Source organism: Acromyrmex echinatior, chromosome 6 (genome assembly GCF_024713525.1).
Source record: "Acromyrmex echinatior isolate Ae372 chromosome 6, ASM2471352v2, whole genome shotgun sequence".
Taxonomy (NCBI): Eukaryota; Metazoa; Arthropoda; class Insecta; order Hymenoptera; family Formicidae; genus Acromyrmex; species Acromyrmex echinatior.
Window position 1 is genome coordinate 10,102,323 of NC_141857.1, and position 15,050 is coordinate 10,117,372.

At 28.8% G+C, this 15,050-nt stretch overlaps 1 protein-coding gene and 1 pseudogene across 3 annotated transcripts in view; one reads left to right on the forward strand and one right to left on the reverse strand.

Annotated features, from left to right (window-relative positions):
- Positions 1–817: 817 nt before the first annotated feature.
- The window catches only part of LOC105148622 (uncharacterized), a 108,630-nt gene continuing 94,397 nt past the window's right edge, over positions 818–15,050 (forward strand). Inside the window, exons 1-2 of one of the 3 annotated variants that reach the window (XM_087407113.1) lie at positions 3,452–4,114; positions 4,290–4,611. In XM_087407113.1, coding sequence (XP_087263239.1) covers positions 4,482–4,611 — 130 coding nt within the window. In that variant the 5' untranslated portion in view covers positions 3,452–4,114; positions 4,290–4,481. Of the gene's footprint in view, positions 922–3,451; positions 4,612–15,050 lie in introns of those variants that run through there. The other 2 variants (XM_087407115.1, XM_087407112.1) reach the window with 2 other exon arrangements.
- On the reverse strand, positions 13,699–14,671 carry LOC147909388 (uncharacterized; annotated as a pseudogene).

Sequence of the window (15,050 nt, forward strand, 5' to 3'; positions counted from 1 at the left end):
CTTTCTTAAATTTGGGTATGAAGATATCTCTATCATTTGATTTTATGCATTATTAATCATTGTGAATCGTTAATTCTATCAGTGATGTGTATACTAATTGATAGTTGAAACATTATTATATTATCGAATAGTTGAAACATTCATTATATTATAGTATCAAATAAAAATATTGTTACACATGACCAGTTTGCATTAGCTCTCATTGATATTTTACATTCTTCAATTTTTTTTTCCTAGAGCCTAAATTAAATTTATTTTATTGGTTGTTTCTCTTATGATAGTTTTTGTTTCTGTGGTCTCAAATTCGATATATACATACGTTAGGAACAGATGAGAAAAATATTTGTATTTATACATATCTTTTTTTGAAAGATGGCATTAATAGCATTAAAAAATCGAAATAAAAACAAGATTCTCTTTTTTGAATGAAAATCAGATGATTTATTGTCCACTGAACGATACAATCAACCTTGTTCAAACGAACAATCGCTTCCCACGACATTTTTATCCAACACCAATTAAATCACAGGCTACAATTAATGCTGCAACAATTGGCATCACATTCTCTGCGACACATTCGCTTCTTCTCCTTCTGCTCCTCGCCCCTTTCTCTCTATCTCTCATATTATACGACACTTTTGTGCTCCATTCGATTATCACGCTAATCAGAATTCTACCTTGCATCGTTTCATAATTGGACACAATTGTGCCGCATTATCATCGCGTGCAACCACGGATACCGCTATATCTGCATTCGCCGTGGTGAGCAGTTGAGAAACTAAGAACCAATCTCCTATCTGTTCTTTGCCAATGTTAGGCCAGTCGGTCAACCGGTGAATATACTTTTCGTGCAATTTCTCAGACTGCCCGGCGGCGATGGATCCCGCGATGCACCGTCCCACATGAGAAGCTATGGCGAAGGTATTTCTGATTAGGCTGACTGAGTTGTGCATATATCGTAAATCGTCGAATCTCATGCTGCGCCTGGATATAGAAAGTAACCTCCTTTACATTAAGATCCTACGCACTGCGATCATATACTGTAATCGATAAAAATTATTGGAACGACTCAATTGAAGAAGATCGTTCGTGAAAATTTCGCAAAAATGCGCGATGCATGACTCTTGCCATAACATTCGGTAAAATATGGTGCGTTTAAAACAAAATTTGTTTCTAAAGAAGAACGTTGGGATTCCGAAGTAAACGGAATCTTTCGAGTTATCGATCAGAACATTAAAAATAAGTAACAAATGAACAGACAGGTAAAAAATTCAACAAATTATTCTATATTATACGAAACTTCAAACTTATTGTTGATTTTGATATTCCGTTTGCAGAATCGTATACAATGCACAATTTATTAATATAATTATGTAAAAATATGTTTTTTTTACATTTGAATATAAAAAATCGAATAATACATTATATTAGCTTTTAACGTTTTATAAATTGCAAATTTATCTTGTCATTCGCGATTGCATCGACATTGTATTTCGTATACAACAATAATTGATAGAAAGCATTGTGACAAGTATGATTCTTTGTTCATTACATGAAAAGGTTTTGTTGAAGTTTATAAAAATTAGGCCAAATATCGATCTAAAAATAATTTGACTATTAAAAATAACTATGTAGAACAATCAAGTATGAGGATAATGCTACAAAAAATTTTGATAGTTTAGCATTCAGTTTGAGCGTTCAATATAATTATTATTTAATTATTATTTAGATAATTCACCATAATTATTTTCAGATTTAGCTAAATTCTTATATAGATTCAACAGAACTGTTTTTTCCCTCTATAATGTACATATTTTTTTATGTTTTTGTAAACAAATAAACAGCCGTGAATTTTAATCATAAGTATTATCTTAGAATTTATTTATGATACTGCTAACTAAAGTTGCAAGAACAACTTGTATAACTTGTTGCATCTCGTCTTAAATTTTTATTTATTTATTATATTCTATTAAAAACTAATGTTTTTTAATATAAAATCAATGTAGAGGAAAATTTAAAGGAAAATTTAGATATTTTATTACGATTGATCTTTATTTTTAATGTAAACGATTGTTAAATTCGCTATTGTATTTACAATACAAACTTTGTAATATTTTGAACAATTTCTTGAAATATACTTTCAATATACATAATGTTCCAAAACGTTCGGATTTTTTTCATTAGCAGATTCTGTGGAACTTTCAAAAACTCTTACGAAAATGTTGAGAATACAATAGTTCCTAAATTATAAACGATTAAAATTGGCCAATTGTAGTAGGAGCGAAACATCATAAGAGGTTCTTATATATTGACTCGCTCTTGTCAAATATTGACATAATTGAAACACTTCCTACAAAATGCCTAAACTACCGAAATTGGATTTCTTATTTTAAAGCATTAATAGTTTATAAATTAACGCTTTAATGAGAGACTGAATTATATCAATTAGGGATAGGACACTTTTGCAGTAAGTACTTCAATTTTACATATATAACGATAAAAAGACAATGATAAAGAGATAATAAGTGTTTCATTATATCAATATATTTAATAAACGAATTAATGTACAAGGACCTCGTGATATTTCGTCCCTGAGCACATAATTTTCAAATGCTGCAATTGGTCAACTTTAATATATAATTTGATATGTGATTTAAAAACTATTGAAGCCTCGATATTTTCATATAAAAATTAGAATGTTCCACAGAATCTGTTAAAAAACATTCGAGCATTTTGGGCATTCCAAACATTCTGTTATATATCTTGGGATATAACAAACAATATAAGAAATAAATATATTGAGAAGTATATAACATATATTTAGAAAATTGAAAATTATGTAACTAAATTTGCTAATATTTATACAACAAGATTGACATCATAATTATACAATTATATGTGTATACGTTTTATTAGTTTTAAATCTTTAAATATCATACTTCAATATTCATTAAATTATAACAATAAAAACAATTTCACGGCATATTACATAATTCTTTCATCGTCGCAAAGTATTTGATCCGATACTGATTGTGAGAAAAATGTTTTGGTTATATCACAAGAAGTACAAACAAAATGCATTCTAATCATACTAATTAGAATTCTGGTTATCTTTAATTTCTGATTTAACCTCGATTAGAACATTTGATAACTTTACCTTTCTGATTGAGTTTATCAGATTTTCAATAAAATCTAATTCATGCAATTAGATTTTTTTCTTATAAATAAACCGATAAATGTTTATGACGTTACAATGTCGATTTCACGTGCAATATTCAGCCTGAAGGAAAAAAAATTCGAAATTCTGTCGTTCTGGATTTACTTTCGGATTCACTTCTCGTTTTTTAAATTTAGAGCGCGAAAAAAGATTAAAAAGATCAGCGCGAGGTCAATGGAGAAAAATTCTAACAATCTCTCTTATTCTTCTCCTTCTCCAATAAAAGTGTAACAGTACAGAGATTCGCTAGACCAAGGAGACTAGATAGCAGTGCGACGGCGGGAATCGACGAAGACATACTCCTTGAGTTGAGCATACGATCTATGCTCCTAATGAATTTTCTCGGAGTGATATATCTAAAATCATAGTGCACCTAAAAATGTCTATAAAAGAAGATATTGTATAGGAATGCTGCTTGATAAAAACAACTAATATTTTGTCGGTTTGTTGTGGATCTTCGTTAAATGAAACCTTAAAATCGTGGCGTAAGTTTAAACGAAATTTCAATTTCTGAAGACCGTCTTCGAAGAGAACATTATATACATGTTCGCGATCGAAAAAAGAATGCGAATGATCGAACTGGAGTGATGACAAACAATTTTAGAAAACTGGAGGATTACTATTTATATGTGCGATTTGTTCATAAAATAGCATCGTGTATATATCCCATAACACATAAAACTTTTTTTTGCGGCAATTCATTAACCTATTAAACCACAGTAAAGCGACGAAGCTTTTTGTGTTTCGTGCATATGCGATAAAATGCAAAAACCAAGGTACATTATATTAAATCTTCCAGAGAGTGGCGGATTCAATGTAAAATTCAACGCGAGAAAAACGATCTTTCTGTCATATGGAAATGACTATTTGATGACCTTTTTCGAATAACAATATTCGGTATGTATTTTTTATCTACATAATTCGACTAAGAAAATACTGTCGATAAAAGGATAATATTGTAAACGCATTCATTGATCCATTCGGCGATCTGGATTATTAGTGACACGCGATAGTAGTGCCGGTGATAATGATAATTCGCAATTTCTCAAATTACATGGATTACATCATAAAGTGAATCTCCGGTGTTAATCAACAATCGCGGTACCGATAAAACGGAGAAGCCGTGCAATCGGATGCCTGTTGCTGCAATTACCCCAATGTGGCGACACGTGGAAAGCAACGCTACCAAGTCGGATGTGCTGAAAATGATTCGCAGGTGACACGTAAAGATCGAGCCCAATCTGCTCGATGAAAACGTGCCTCGATGTACCGTGAAAGATTCGACACCGCACGTGGCCGCGATCCGCCGCGAGTGAATCGATCGTCTCATTGGCGCGAAAGGATTCTATGCGTTCTCCTGCTGTTCGAAATGCTGCTTGGTTGTGACGCACGAGGTGAGCATTCTGCTCGACAAGATTCATCTTCCTATTATTCGCAACTACTTTTTTAGGTTTTCTAAAAACCGTTCTCTTGATATACATACATATAAAGTAATCGGATAGTCTAAACTTTATAATTTTTTCTAACTTTTTGTTGAGTTCAAAATTGAAAATTGGTTAAAGTCAAAAGAGAAAACATTTCTGAACATTAAAAAGAATGTAAAACATTTTCATGAATGCAGTGAAAATTTTAAAGAAATATAGCTTTTAAATATAATAATATTGGGTATGTACATATACATGTGCTTAATATGACCTAATAAGTATACCTATATGTGTTCTCATTTTTTTGGTAAAATAATGTTACAAAAATGTATAAAATATATATTGACAATATATATTTAAATATATTGACACGTAAGAATACACAAAAAACTATTTTCCAAACAAGTGATTTTTATCAATTTATTCACTTATCTACTTATCTACTTATCGTTGCGATGTTTAGCAGATGAATTAAAATCCATGTTCTAAATCTAAAATAATAAAAATACCAATAAAAACGTTACAATCAATATATATGTACACTCAATTTCTTGGTTGACCAAATAAAATGTTATTCGCTTAACTATTTGGTACGTCTTAAAAAAAACCCGCAATCAATATTTATAAAGCCAATAAACTATTGTAATAATACAATATTACATTAAACGCGTGAAAATATTATGTATTATACGTTGGGAGTATGTGCAACATATGATGTGATTTGCATATAGATATATTGCAAAAAAGATAGCATTTATGTTTCGAATATTTTGTTTTTTTATTTTCATGCCACAATTATTCGTTCTTTTTGTATACATACATTCATTAATAATACGCAAGCGTCAGTATTTGTGAAATATGAAAAAATTTAACTAAAAAAATTATGTAAAAAAATTGACATTTTATGAATGCATAAATTTTTTAATTTAATCCGGTCATATGAAAAAAAAAGTTTTATGAAATTTTATTAATATTTCCTATAGTATTTTCTTCTTAATAAATTTTACATTCCTTTTTTGTCATTAATGTAAATCACGCATTATATGACAAACATTATCAAATTTCATTTTCTTGTGTGGAAAATTTTTACTTGCATTGTTCTCTCTTGCTAATAACAACCGTTGTTTTCATCACATGCTCATGAAATTACTTTATCATAATTAGCACCATAAATATATCGTACACGAATCTTCTAAGAAAGTAAGTATACATTGAATCAGATCTAAAAAGTAGCAAGAGCGATATTTAATTAAGTCGATTCACACAACATTGCTGAAATGATGCGATACTCATTCAAATCAAACGACTTGCGAGATAATTTCGTTCACAATGATGAAAGTAACACAAACATAATTATTGTGTCTAACGAAATTTCAAAGTTGTCAGATATATCGATGTGAATAATAAACGCAGGCCCTTTCGTTTTATCTTGAAATCATTTCCTTCATTCCGATTATATATTGACAATATAACAACGAAAAGAATTACTAAATTTTAAAATACATAATATAATATGACTCAAGTAACAAAATTAACAGAAATTATGTTGAATAGGCCAAATACAGTAGTTCTGATTAAAATTAAGTAGAGGAAAGGCCCCTATATATATTTTGAGATACTGAGTTCATTTTGGATAAATGCTAGAAGTCTATAGGCAGAATAGGCAGAAAAAAAATAATAAGTCATTTTGAAGGGAATTTAATAAGCTTTAAGGTAACATTATATAAAATTTAATTCAAATTTAAATTGTGCTTATAATATGAGATGCCCCGAGAAATCGATAGTAAAACGCAAAGTATATCAGTATTACAATTAAAACACTTTATTTAATGTTTCTAAAACAAACAAACAGCCAGCGTGCGCGAAAAGTGAACATGCGATAGATTGTACTCAGAACTCGTCTCCAAGTAGTTGGAATCAAGTATTGAAGAAATAGAACTCGATATTCATTTCCGTTGTCTTTTTTATTATTGTACAATAATATTTATACTTTAACAACGATTTTCACTATAACATAAGAGCATGGGTTATTTCGTATTAGAAATATCTCATATTATGATTTATATCACGCCTTATGGTTTTACGATCATCAAATCTAACTTTTGTAATTAAACAATTTAATATATCCCATATTTTTCTATTAGTACCTTACTCTATCACTACATAAAGAATTTATTGCCAAATATTTATTTATTAAATAATAAGCAAGGTTTAAAGGCTCATCTTAATGAAACTTGAAGACATCCAAATTTTAAAATCTTGTTTTATAATGACTACAGGCATGATCTAATGAATTTTCTACTAAATAGTTTTCAATCCAAGAGCAATAAATTCATGGTGGAACCAAGAGATAGCGTTTATTAGTTTAACAGAAACGCCGTTATCTCACATTAGGGGGCTTTCTTCTATTAAAAAAATGGAGAATGTTCTTTCAGTGATACTTACGTGAGAGTGAAGAAGGATCCTGTCAGCAATTTGACTAATGATCTAGGCGGTATTCTTATTAGATAGAAAAACAAGATTATATAGAGAATTTGACGGTTATTACCACTTGGGGGTGAGGGGGGTGGTATAACATCCAGAGCTTATGGCTTACTTAAAGTTTATAAGGTTGGATATCCGCTAACAATTATTGTTTCAAGCATTAATTGCTCATTATATGATTTATCTCTTTTTTTACATTGAATCATTAATAATAGCATTCTTGAGTCAGATGAAAAATAGCTTCTATTTGATGGATAAATTAAATGAGATTTGTTTTGAGCCGAACTATATGTTAGCTTCCTTAAATGTAATATCTCTCTTTACTAATGTTTCCATAGAATTGGCATCTGAGAATATTATTGAGAGATGGGATTACATATCACGCAATACCGTTGGAAGAATTCTTAATAGTTTTACATTTGGTTCTGGAATTTTTCCTCTTTTAATAATAATTATTATAAGCAAATTTTTGTGACCCCTGGGATTACCCTTATCTCCTATTATAGCGGAAATAGTTTTACAGGATCTAGAGACCTTAGGTATTGAAAGATTACCTGCACAACTTTTTTCTATTTTTGATACGTCAACGATATTTTACTGTTTGCTCCTTCTGACATCATGAATGACATTCAAAATATTTTTAATTCATTATATGAAAGACTACAATTCATCATAGAAATAGATTTTAACGATAGAATGAATTTTTTAAACACGATCATCATTATTGATGAAAACGGAATTATTTTTGACAGATATTATGAGCCAACCTTTTCAGGCAGATTTCTTAATTCTCACCACCCTATTTGTCATAAGAGAGTTATTATGAATTCTGTCGACAGAATTCTATTACTATCTCATTCTCGCTTTCAACAAAACAATTTTACTGAAATTATTCATATTTTTTTAGACAAGTTCCTCTACATTTTTTTTCACTATCCAAAATAGATTAAATTATCATATTCACAGGAATAATATTGTAGATAAAAATACCTATCCACCAAAAAATAAAAACACAAATAAATTCTTTTTTTACAGTTCCATATGTTAAATCAATCTCGAAAAATTTTATGCCTGTTGCACTTAAAATAAATTACAAATTAGCTTATTTCATCCCGAATATCTTGAAACATTGCATAAAAGAGGCAAAAATCAACTGAATACACTTTCCCATAAGATATAGTTTAAGATTTAAGATTTCATGTGTGATGCTAGCTATGTTGGTCAGACGAAAAGGAAGTTAAAAACGAGAGGAGCATATGTCTGATATAAAGAAAAAAAACAAGATCTCTATTTGTCATTACTGACTACCGTATTAATTGCAATCACAATTTAATTGAAGCGACGTTAGAATTTTCGTGAACCTTCTTATAATAAATGTTTGGTATTAAAAATGGTTCACATAAAGTTCACATAAAGAAGCAAAGACAGCCTTGAATAGGCAAAATGATCACTTCATCAATCCTATTTACATATTATACAATCTTTTTCCCCTTCCTAATTATCTATTCTTTACCCTTCTTAGTTTATCCTTTCTTTAATGTATTCTCTGTTCTTTGTTATAATGTCATTACAGTACAGAACAGTTGATTGTATTGAGATAACGTCTCTTATCGCAATTTTGCTTCGTATTCTAATAATCTTTTACACTCTGATTTTAATTATATTGCTACGTCATTACATGCTATGTCTCTACTAAGGTAACTTGTATTAACATTTCCTTTTACTCCAAATCGCATTATATTTTTACAATTACTTAAATTAATTTATACATTGATTATATTTGTATTACTTATTTTGCTCTTACAGTTTCTACTATTTCTCCACATTTTAACAGATTTTGTATCTCTATTATTTTACGTATATTAACAGATTTAATATTTCACCGTTTTTATCTACTATGACACTCTACAACATTTTATAAAAAATCTAATTGTAATGATAACTTTTGCGATTAATCGCATGTATTTGTCATAGCATTTCATTTTTTAACCAAAAGCAATCGTATGGATTTAAGATACACCATTATTTTATTTCATCATATATAAAAAATCATATCATCATATATCAAATATAAAATTGTATTTTCCGTTTATTGTGTTTCTATAGTTAACCGTCAATAATTTTATTATATGTTTATATCTATAATATAATTGATTACATATTTAACATTGATAATGATCCGATCGTAGTTCGAAATTGGTAGTTTGTCTTAGATGGTTTGCTTTGTAACTCTTTTGTTTGTTTTTATAACTCTTTTCACTTGTAATTTTATGTTAATATATATCTTTAATACTGAATTAATTGTATTTGGCTCAGAGCTGTTTTCAATATTATTTTTTTTAATTTTACTAAATTAAAAAATTTTATTAAATTAAATAAATTTTCTTAAGTGTTCTTAGTAATCACTTCGATTCAGCACTTGAAAATCCGAGCTCCGTATGTTTTTCAAATAGCTAAACTTGTTTCGCTAAACAAATATATTTAACTTCAATTTTATTTCTCTAGCCGAAATTTTTTAATGTTTTATATTTACATACTCCCGTAAAAAATGTGGCTCTAAAGTGGCTCATATTTTTTTTGCGAGTAGATATACTTTCTGTTAATTAAATCTCTTTTCTGGAAATCGAATGTTTGCGATAGAATCCTGTTTGATGGACGATTAAAGCTGACTTCCATGCTTCACTCGCCCACGCTCTACATTACTTCAAGGGAGAAAATCAATTAAATTTTTACGTGGCTGCACCATGGAAACCGCAAGTAAAAAAGATTGCGTTTTGTAGATTGTAAAGACTATTACCGCGTCTGAGATTAATTAACGTTGCAAAGCATTATGATGCCAATTTATTGTTACTATGGAACCTTTAAAAGCTACGATTTGATCATATCGTTCCATTTCGCAATCTCAATTTATTTATCGTTAAGCAATTTCTACCGCAAAAGAGATGAACGATAAAACGATTATTTAGGCTTTCAATTTTCCTTTGCAAGAAACACGTCGACTACGTATTAATTCTATTGCCATTATAACGATTACGCTATTGTGATTTTTGTTTTATAAGTATAATGATTCCGATATGTCATCATCTATACTAAAAAGCTTCAAGGGATATATGAAACTTTGGTAATTAAAAACATTTTTAATTACAAATAAATTTAATGGTAACGATAAATAATAGAAAACATTATCATTTATTTTATTTATGAATACAACAATTCTGATTTTACATTCGATGAGATTCAAAATACTTTCTTCTTTTTAGAATATTTTGATATTATTCAATGCATTTGTCGTTGATTTACCTTTCATGATTATTAAATTTTTTCATTTCATGGACAAGTGACACAACAAAAGGCTTACATCAAGATAAGAATTAATGTAAAGAACTAAAAGTAGATACTGCGTGTATTAATGAGAATTATGCAATGTCGCATAATTCTCATTGAAGTTACAAATCAATTAGTTCGTAGTTACGATCTCAGTTACTCTGACACTTCTTTTACTTTGTCCACATTTATTATACAATTGATATAATTCTGATAATTATTTTAAATATTATATCATTAAAAAAATACGTAATATCATATTGACTGCATAGCTTTTTCATCAAATTAAGTAAAATGTATATTTTTCTAAACAAAAATCCATCTATACATATAATTCCACTGTGTACACAAAAACGTATCTTGCTCTCGTACCAAGATACCTACTCGTACAAGATACCAAAACGAGAACGAATTTGTTAGCATATTAGTTCGTCTCTCGGTGAGATTTCCTGAAAACAGATATTCATCTAGATTAACTATATTATAACGAAAAAAGAACGACAAACGAGAAATCCAAAAAAAGACCTACTTCCATTCTTAATGCGTGTAATTCTCAACAATATTCATATATAATGAAGATATATAATATTATACTGGGTAGAACGGTAAGTTTTTTGTATTTCTTTCGATAATATTTATGTTTCTGAATAGCACATGTTGATTATTTAAATATTATTCTTGTTCCCTCTAAGAGCAATCATAATAGTATAATTATGTAATTATAAATACGTCACTGCAAAGAAACTGTTTACTATCGTAAATTTTCGTATTACTTTAAAGTTAAAATTGACAGACTAATCCCGCTCTACCCTATCTTTTTTAGAGATGCAAATTTTTGTTAATATTATTTCCCTCCAAAATATCCATTTTCTCTGTACTATGCTTCCTTTGCGATAACAAATTTATTGATGATTTCAAGAAAGTCTGCGTGATTAATTTTTTATAGAAAAAAATACGTTATAATCTTTTGGAATAAATTAAAATATATTCCTATTAGAGAAAGTTATAATAAATGAATACAGATATGCGATATTTTATTTTTTCTCTAAAATTTTAAATCGCTAGAAATACGGTAAAAAAAAATTAATTAATTTTTAAATAAAAAATCTTAAATACCAAAACAAGAATATAAATAAACGCTCAAAGTTTGCAATGCAAAACAATTCAAAAATCAGCGACCAAATAACGAGCATATAAGGTGTTTTGTTAATATAAATTAAATTATTTAATATAAATTTAATATAAATTTAACATCAATATAATTATCAATATATTATAATATAAACGTTTTAGCTACACAGAGCCTTCCTCAGTATAAATAAGTTAACATATTTCTTTCGCTCTACAACTGTTTTAAATTAAAGAAAAATCCCATGTCAATTATTAATGATAAATATTGGTGAACCATGTCAGATCTTCAAAAAATGTCAATACAGCGGAAATTGGTGAGCAATTATAACAAGAATACATAATATATTATACTCCTACGTCAATACAAAAATTTCCTTGTACGTTTCGATTTGCTTCAAATCATCTTCAGCAAATTGTGAACAATTTCGTTGATTTTATAAAAAATAATATATAAAAAATATCATATCAAATGACAATAATCGTCATTGTTAAAACTAAACAAATATTGTTGTTACATATTTTTTATTATAATAAAAATTTTTGAAGAAATCGCACCATTATGTGGATATTGGTTGTAGTTTTTTAGAATTAGAAATTTCTACAAATTTATATATATTTTGATCTAGATAAATCAATTGTAAAGAAATTCTTACATTATGGGACTAAACGTAATTTTCGCTCCTATTGTCCATATTCTTTTATTATTGTATTTTTATTTCAAGAGCCCTATATATATTTTTTAAAGCTTTTAAACTTACAAAATTCATTTTATTTACTTTCATCTTACAGCTTTTGAGTCATCTAAGAATCATTCTATTAAAACGCAAGAAAATCTCATAATATTGCACTTTTAATTATATTTCCTTTCATTAGATACATTCATTTTTTTCGAAGATTAATAATTTTTGATAGGGAATTAAAGTTGCCATTACTTAGAGAGGTTGGATTAAGAAGACCTTCAATAAGAATATCTTTGAAGAAAAATTAAAACTACTATTAATTGGGTTGGATACTTAGTATTATATAAAAAGAGCCGGTTTCATCAACTCGATTAAGCCGAATCGGTGATTAACTGTCAACCATAAGTGATCAATTTTACTAAACAGCAAACACAAACACAATTAGTTAATTCCACGGTCAATTAAATAATTGGTATTTGTGAAATCGGCCCAAATAATTCTTCACGAAAAGCACGCATGCTTAGCGCTTTTTTTACCTTTTTTTAAAAAGGAAAGTTTGTATAAATAATAAGAAACAGTATCATTTGTGTTTTTTAAATTTTACACTATCAGAATAAAATTTAATTTTTCTCGTTCCCCGCCGGACTTGCGATATAATCATATTCTGCATTATCAGTAATGCATGCTCCTGTCCATAAGCAGATAGGCAACCCCACTTACTGAGTATATTATAATGAAAATTATTATTTACTTAATCCAAATCGTACTATCTTTAATTTTTATGAAATGAAACCTAAATATACGTATATCTTATTGAAAGATCTTCCTATTCCAATCCAAATGGTTTAAATTCCTCTTAAATGAAATTATTATATCACAATTCATTCATATAACTTACCGATAATAGACTCATGTTTAGCTATCAATTTTTCCCGAATCTTTAAAACATAAAACTACTTGACTGATCATACGAATTACGACGTCATCTATGCTTGATTTCAATAGGCTTGGTAAGATCATAATAAAGCTTTCAAATATTTTTTCACTGTCAAACGAAACAAGTAATAATTAGCGACTGTCTACTAATTATACGTTATCTCACATCTTCCTAAATGAGTGCTCTACAAAAATTAAATTATCTACTGTTTACAGTTTTTACTTTTTATTTAAAACAATTATCTGTGCAACTCATTTAAATTGCTGTTCAACATAATGTCACCAATAATTAAATACAAATGCGATTGCAACTCTTTCTTAGGCAAACGAGAAGATGCTTCAATAATCAATCTTAAAATATGATTCAAATTAATATAATTGCTATACCAACTGTCCAGCTTTCAAAAATAAAGTTTTTAGTTTAGTTAATTGAGGTAAAGTCGACGAGTCGCACCAATCTTCAGTAATATTTAAAAATGAGAAAAGTTTCGTAAAAAAGGCCTCATACATAATAATAATTAGATAATAATATTATTTGTTTATTACATAATAATAATTTACCATTTAAATACTTCAGAATGGATATGCAATAGCTCCTGATAAACTTGGGAAATTGTTCGTTGCAGTTAAACAGAGATGTAAACTGTACGTGAATTTGACAGTCATTTCACACAAATTTTGTTCCAAACATCCTTCCGTAAATTTGAGAAAAATCTTTTTGACGTTTTTTTGGATTCATTAATAAGAGATTTACTTTACTATAAAGAAACCTCAATAGGAAATTTTTCATATATGCATCATGAAATGAATCTTTAAACCAATGCTTCATTTGACGCTATAATCACCCTGATCCAACGTATCAATGTATTCCACAATCGATTGCATAATTACAATTTGCTCAAAATTGTAATCTCTGTGTAACTCTCATCTTTCTCATTTGGATATACTTTGAGCTAAATATCAGACATTAGTGGCATCAATAAATTTACATATTTTACAAATTCTTCTATAAGTAAGGTTTCTTTCTCACGATTATCTATCAAGATCATATCTTCGTCAAGATTAATTTCATAAAATTGAGTCGCACTATCGTTATAAACTGGAATATATTTTTTCGTTTTCACAAACGGAGGCATAATCGATGTATCTATATAAAATTTCCTGTAGTTTAACAAATGTAGTTTAACAAATTCACATTAGTACTTTTGGAATGTAATGTTGTCATTAATTGTGTCACAAGGCCACCTTCATTATATAACCTGCATATCATATCCAAAAAATTAAGTAATATATTGGGTATGGGAATAAGTTTCCGCTCTTTTTAAATGAAAAAGATGTGTTTATTTAAACAAATCTATATAAGTGAGTTTATTCAAAGTATGCTCCTTCGGAAGCGACAACTTTCTCTCACCTTTCCGGTAATAAACGGATTCCTCGAATGAAAAAATCTGATTCTTTTGAAGCGATTCATTCATCAAACCATTTTTTGATATCTTCATAAGAATTGAATCGTTCTCCAGAAAAGGCCGACTGCATGGATCGGAACAAATGGAAATCTGAAGAGGCAATGTCCGGTGAATACGGCGGGTGGGGCAGAATTGCCCACTTTACTCCTTCCAAGTATTTCTTGACCGATTTTGCAACGTGTGGCCTAGCGTTGTCATGTAACAGAATCAGTTTGTTGTGCCTATTGTCTCATTCCGGTCGTTTTTCTTTCAAAGCTTGGTTTAAACGTATCAGTTGTAGCCGATAACGATCGCCAGTGATGGTTTCGGACGGTTTGAGCAGCTCATAATATATAATATCTCTTTGATCCCACCAGATGCACAACATAATCTTCGAAGCATGGATATT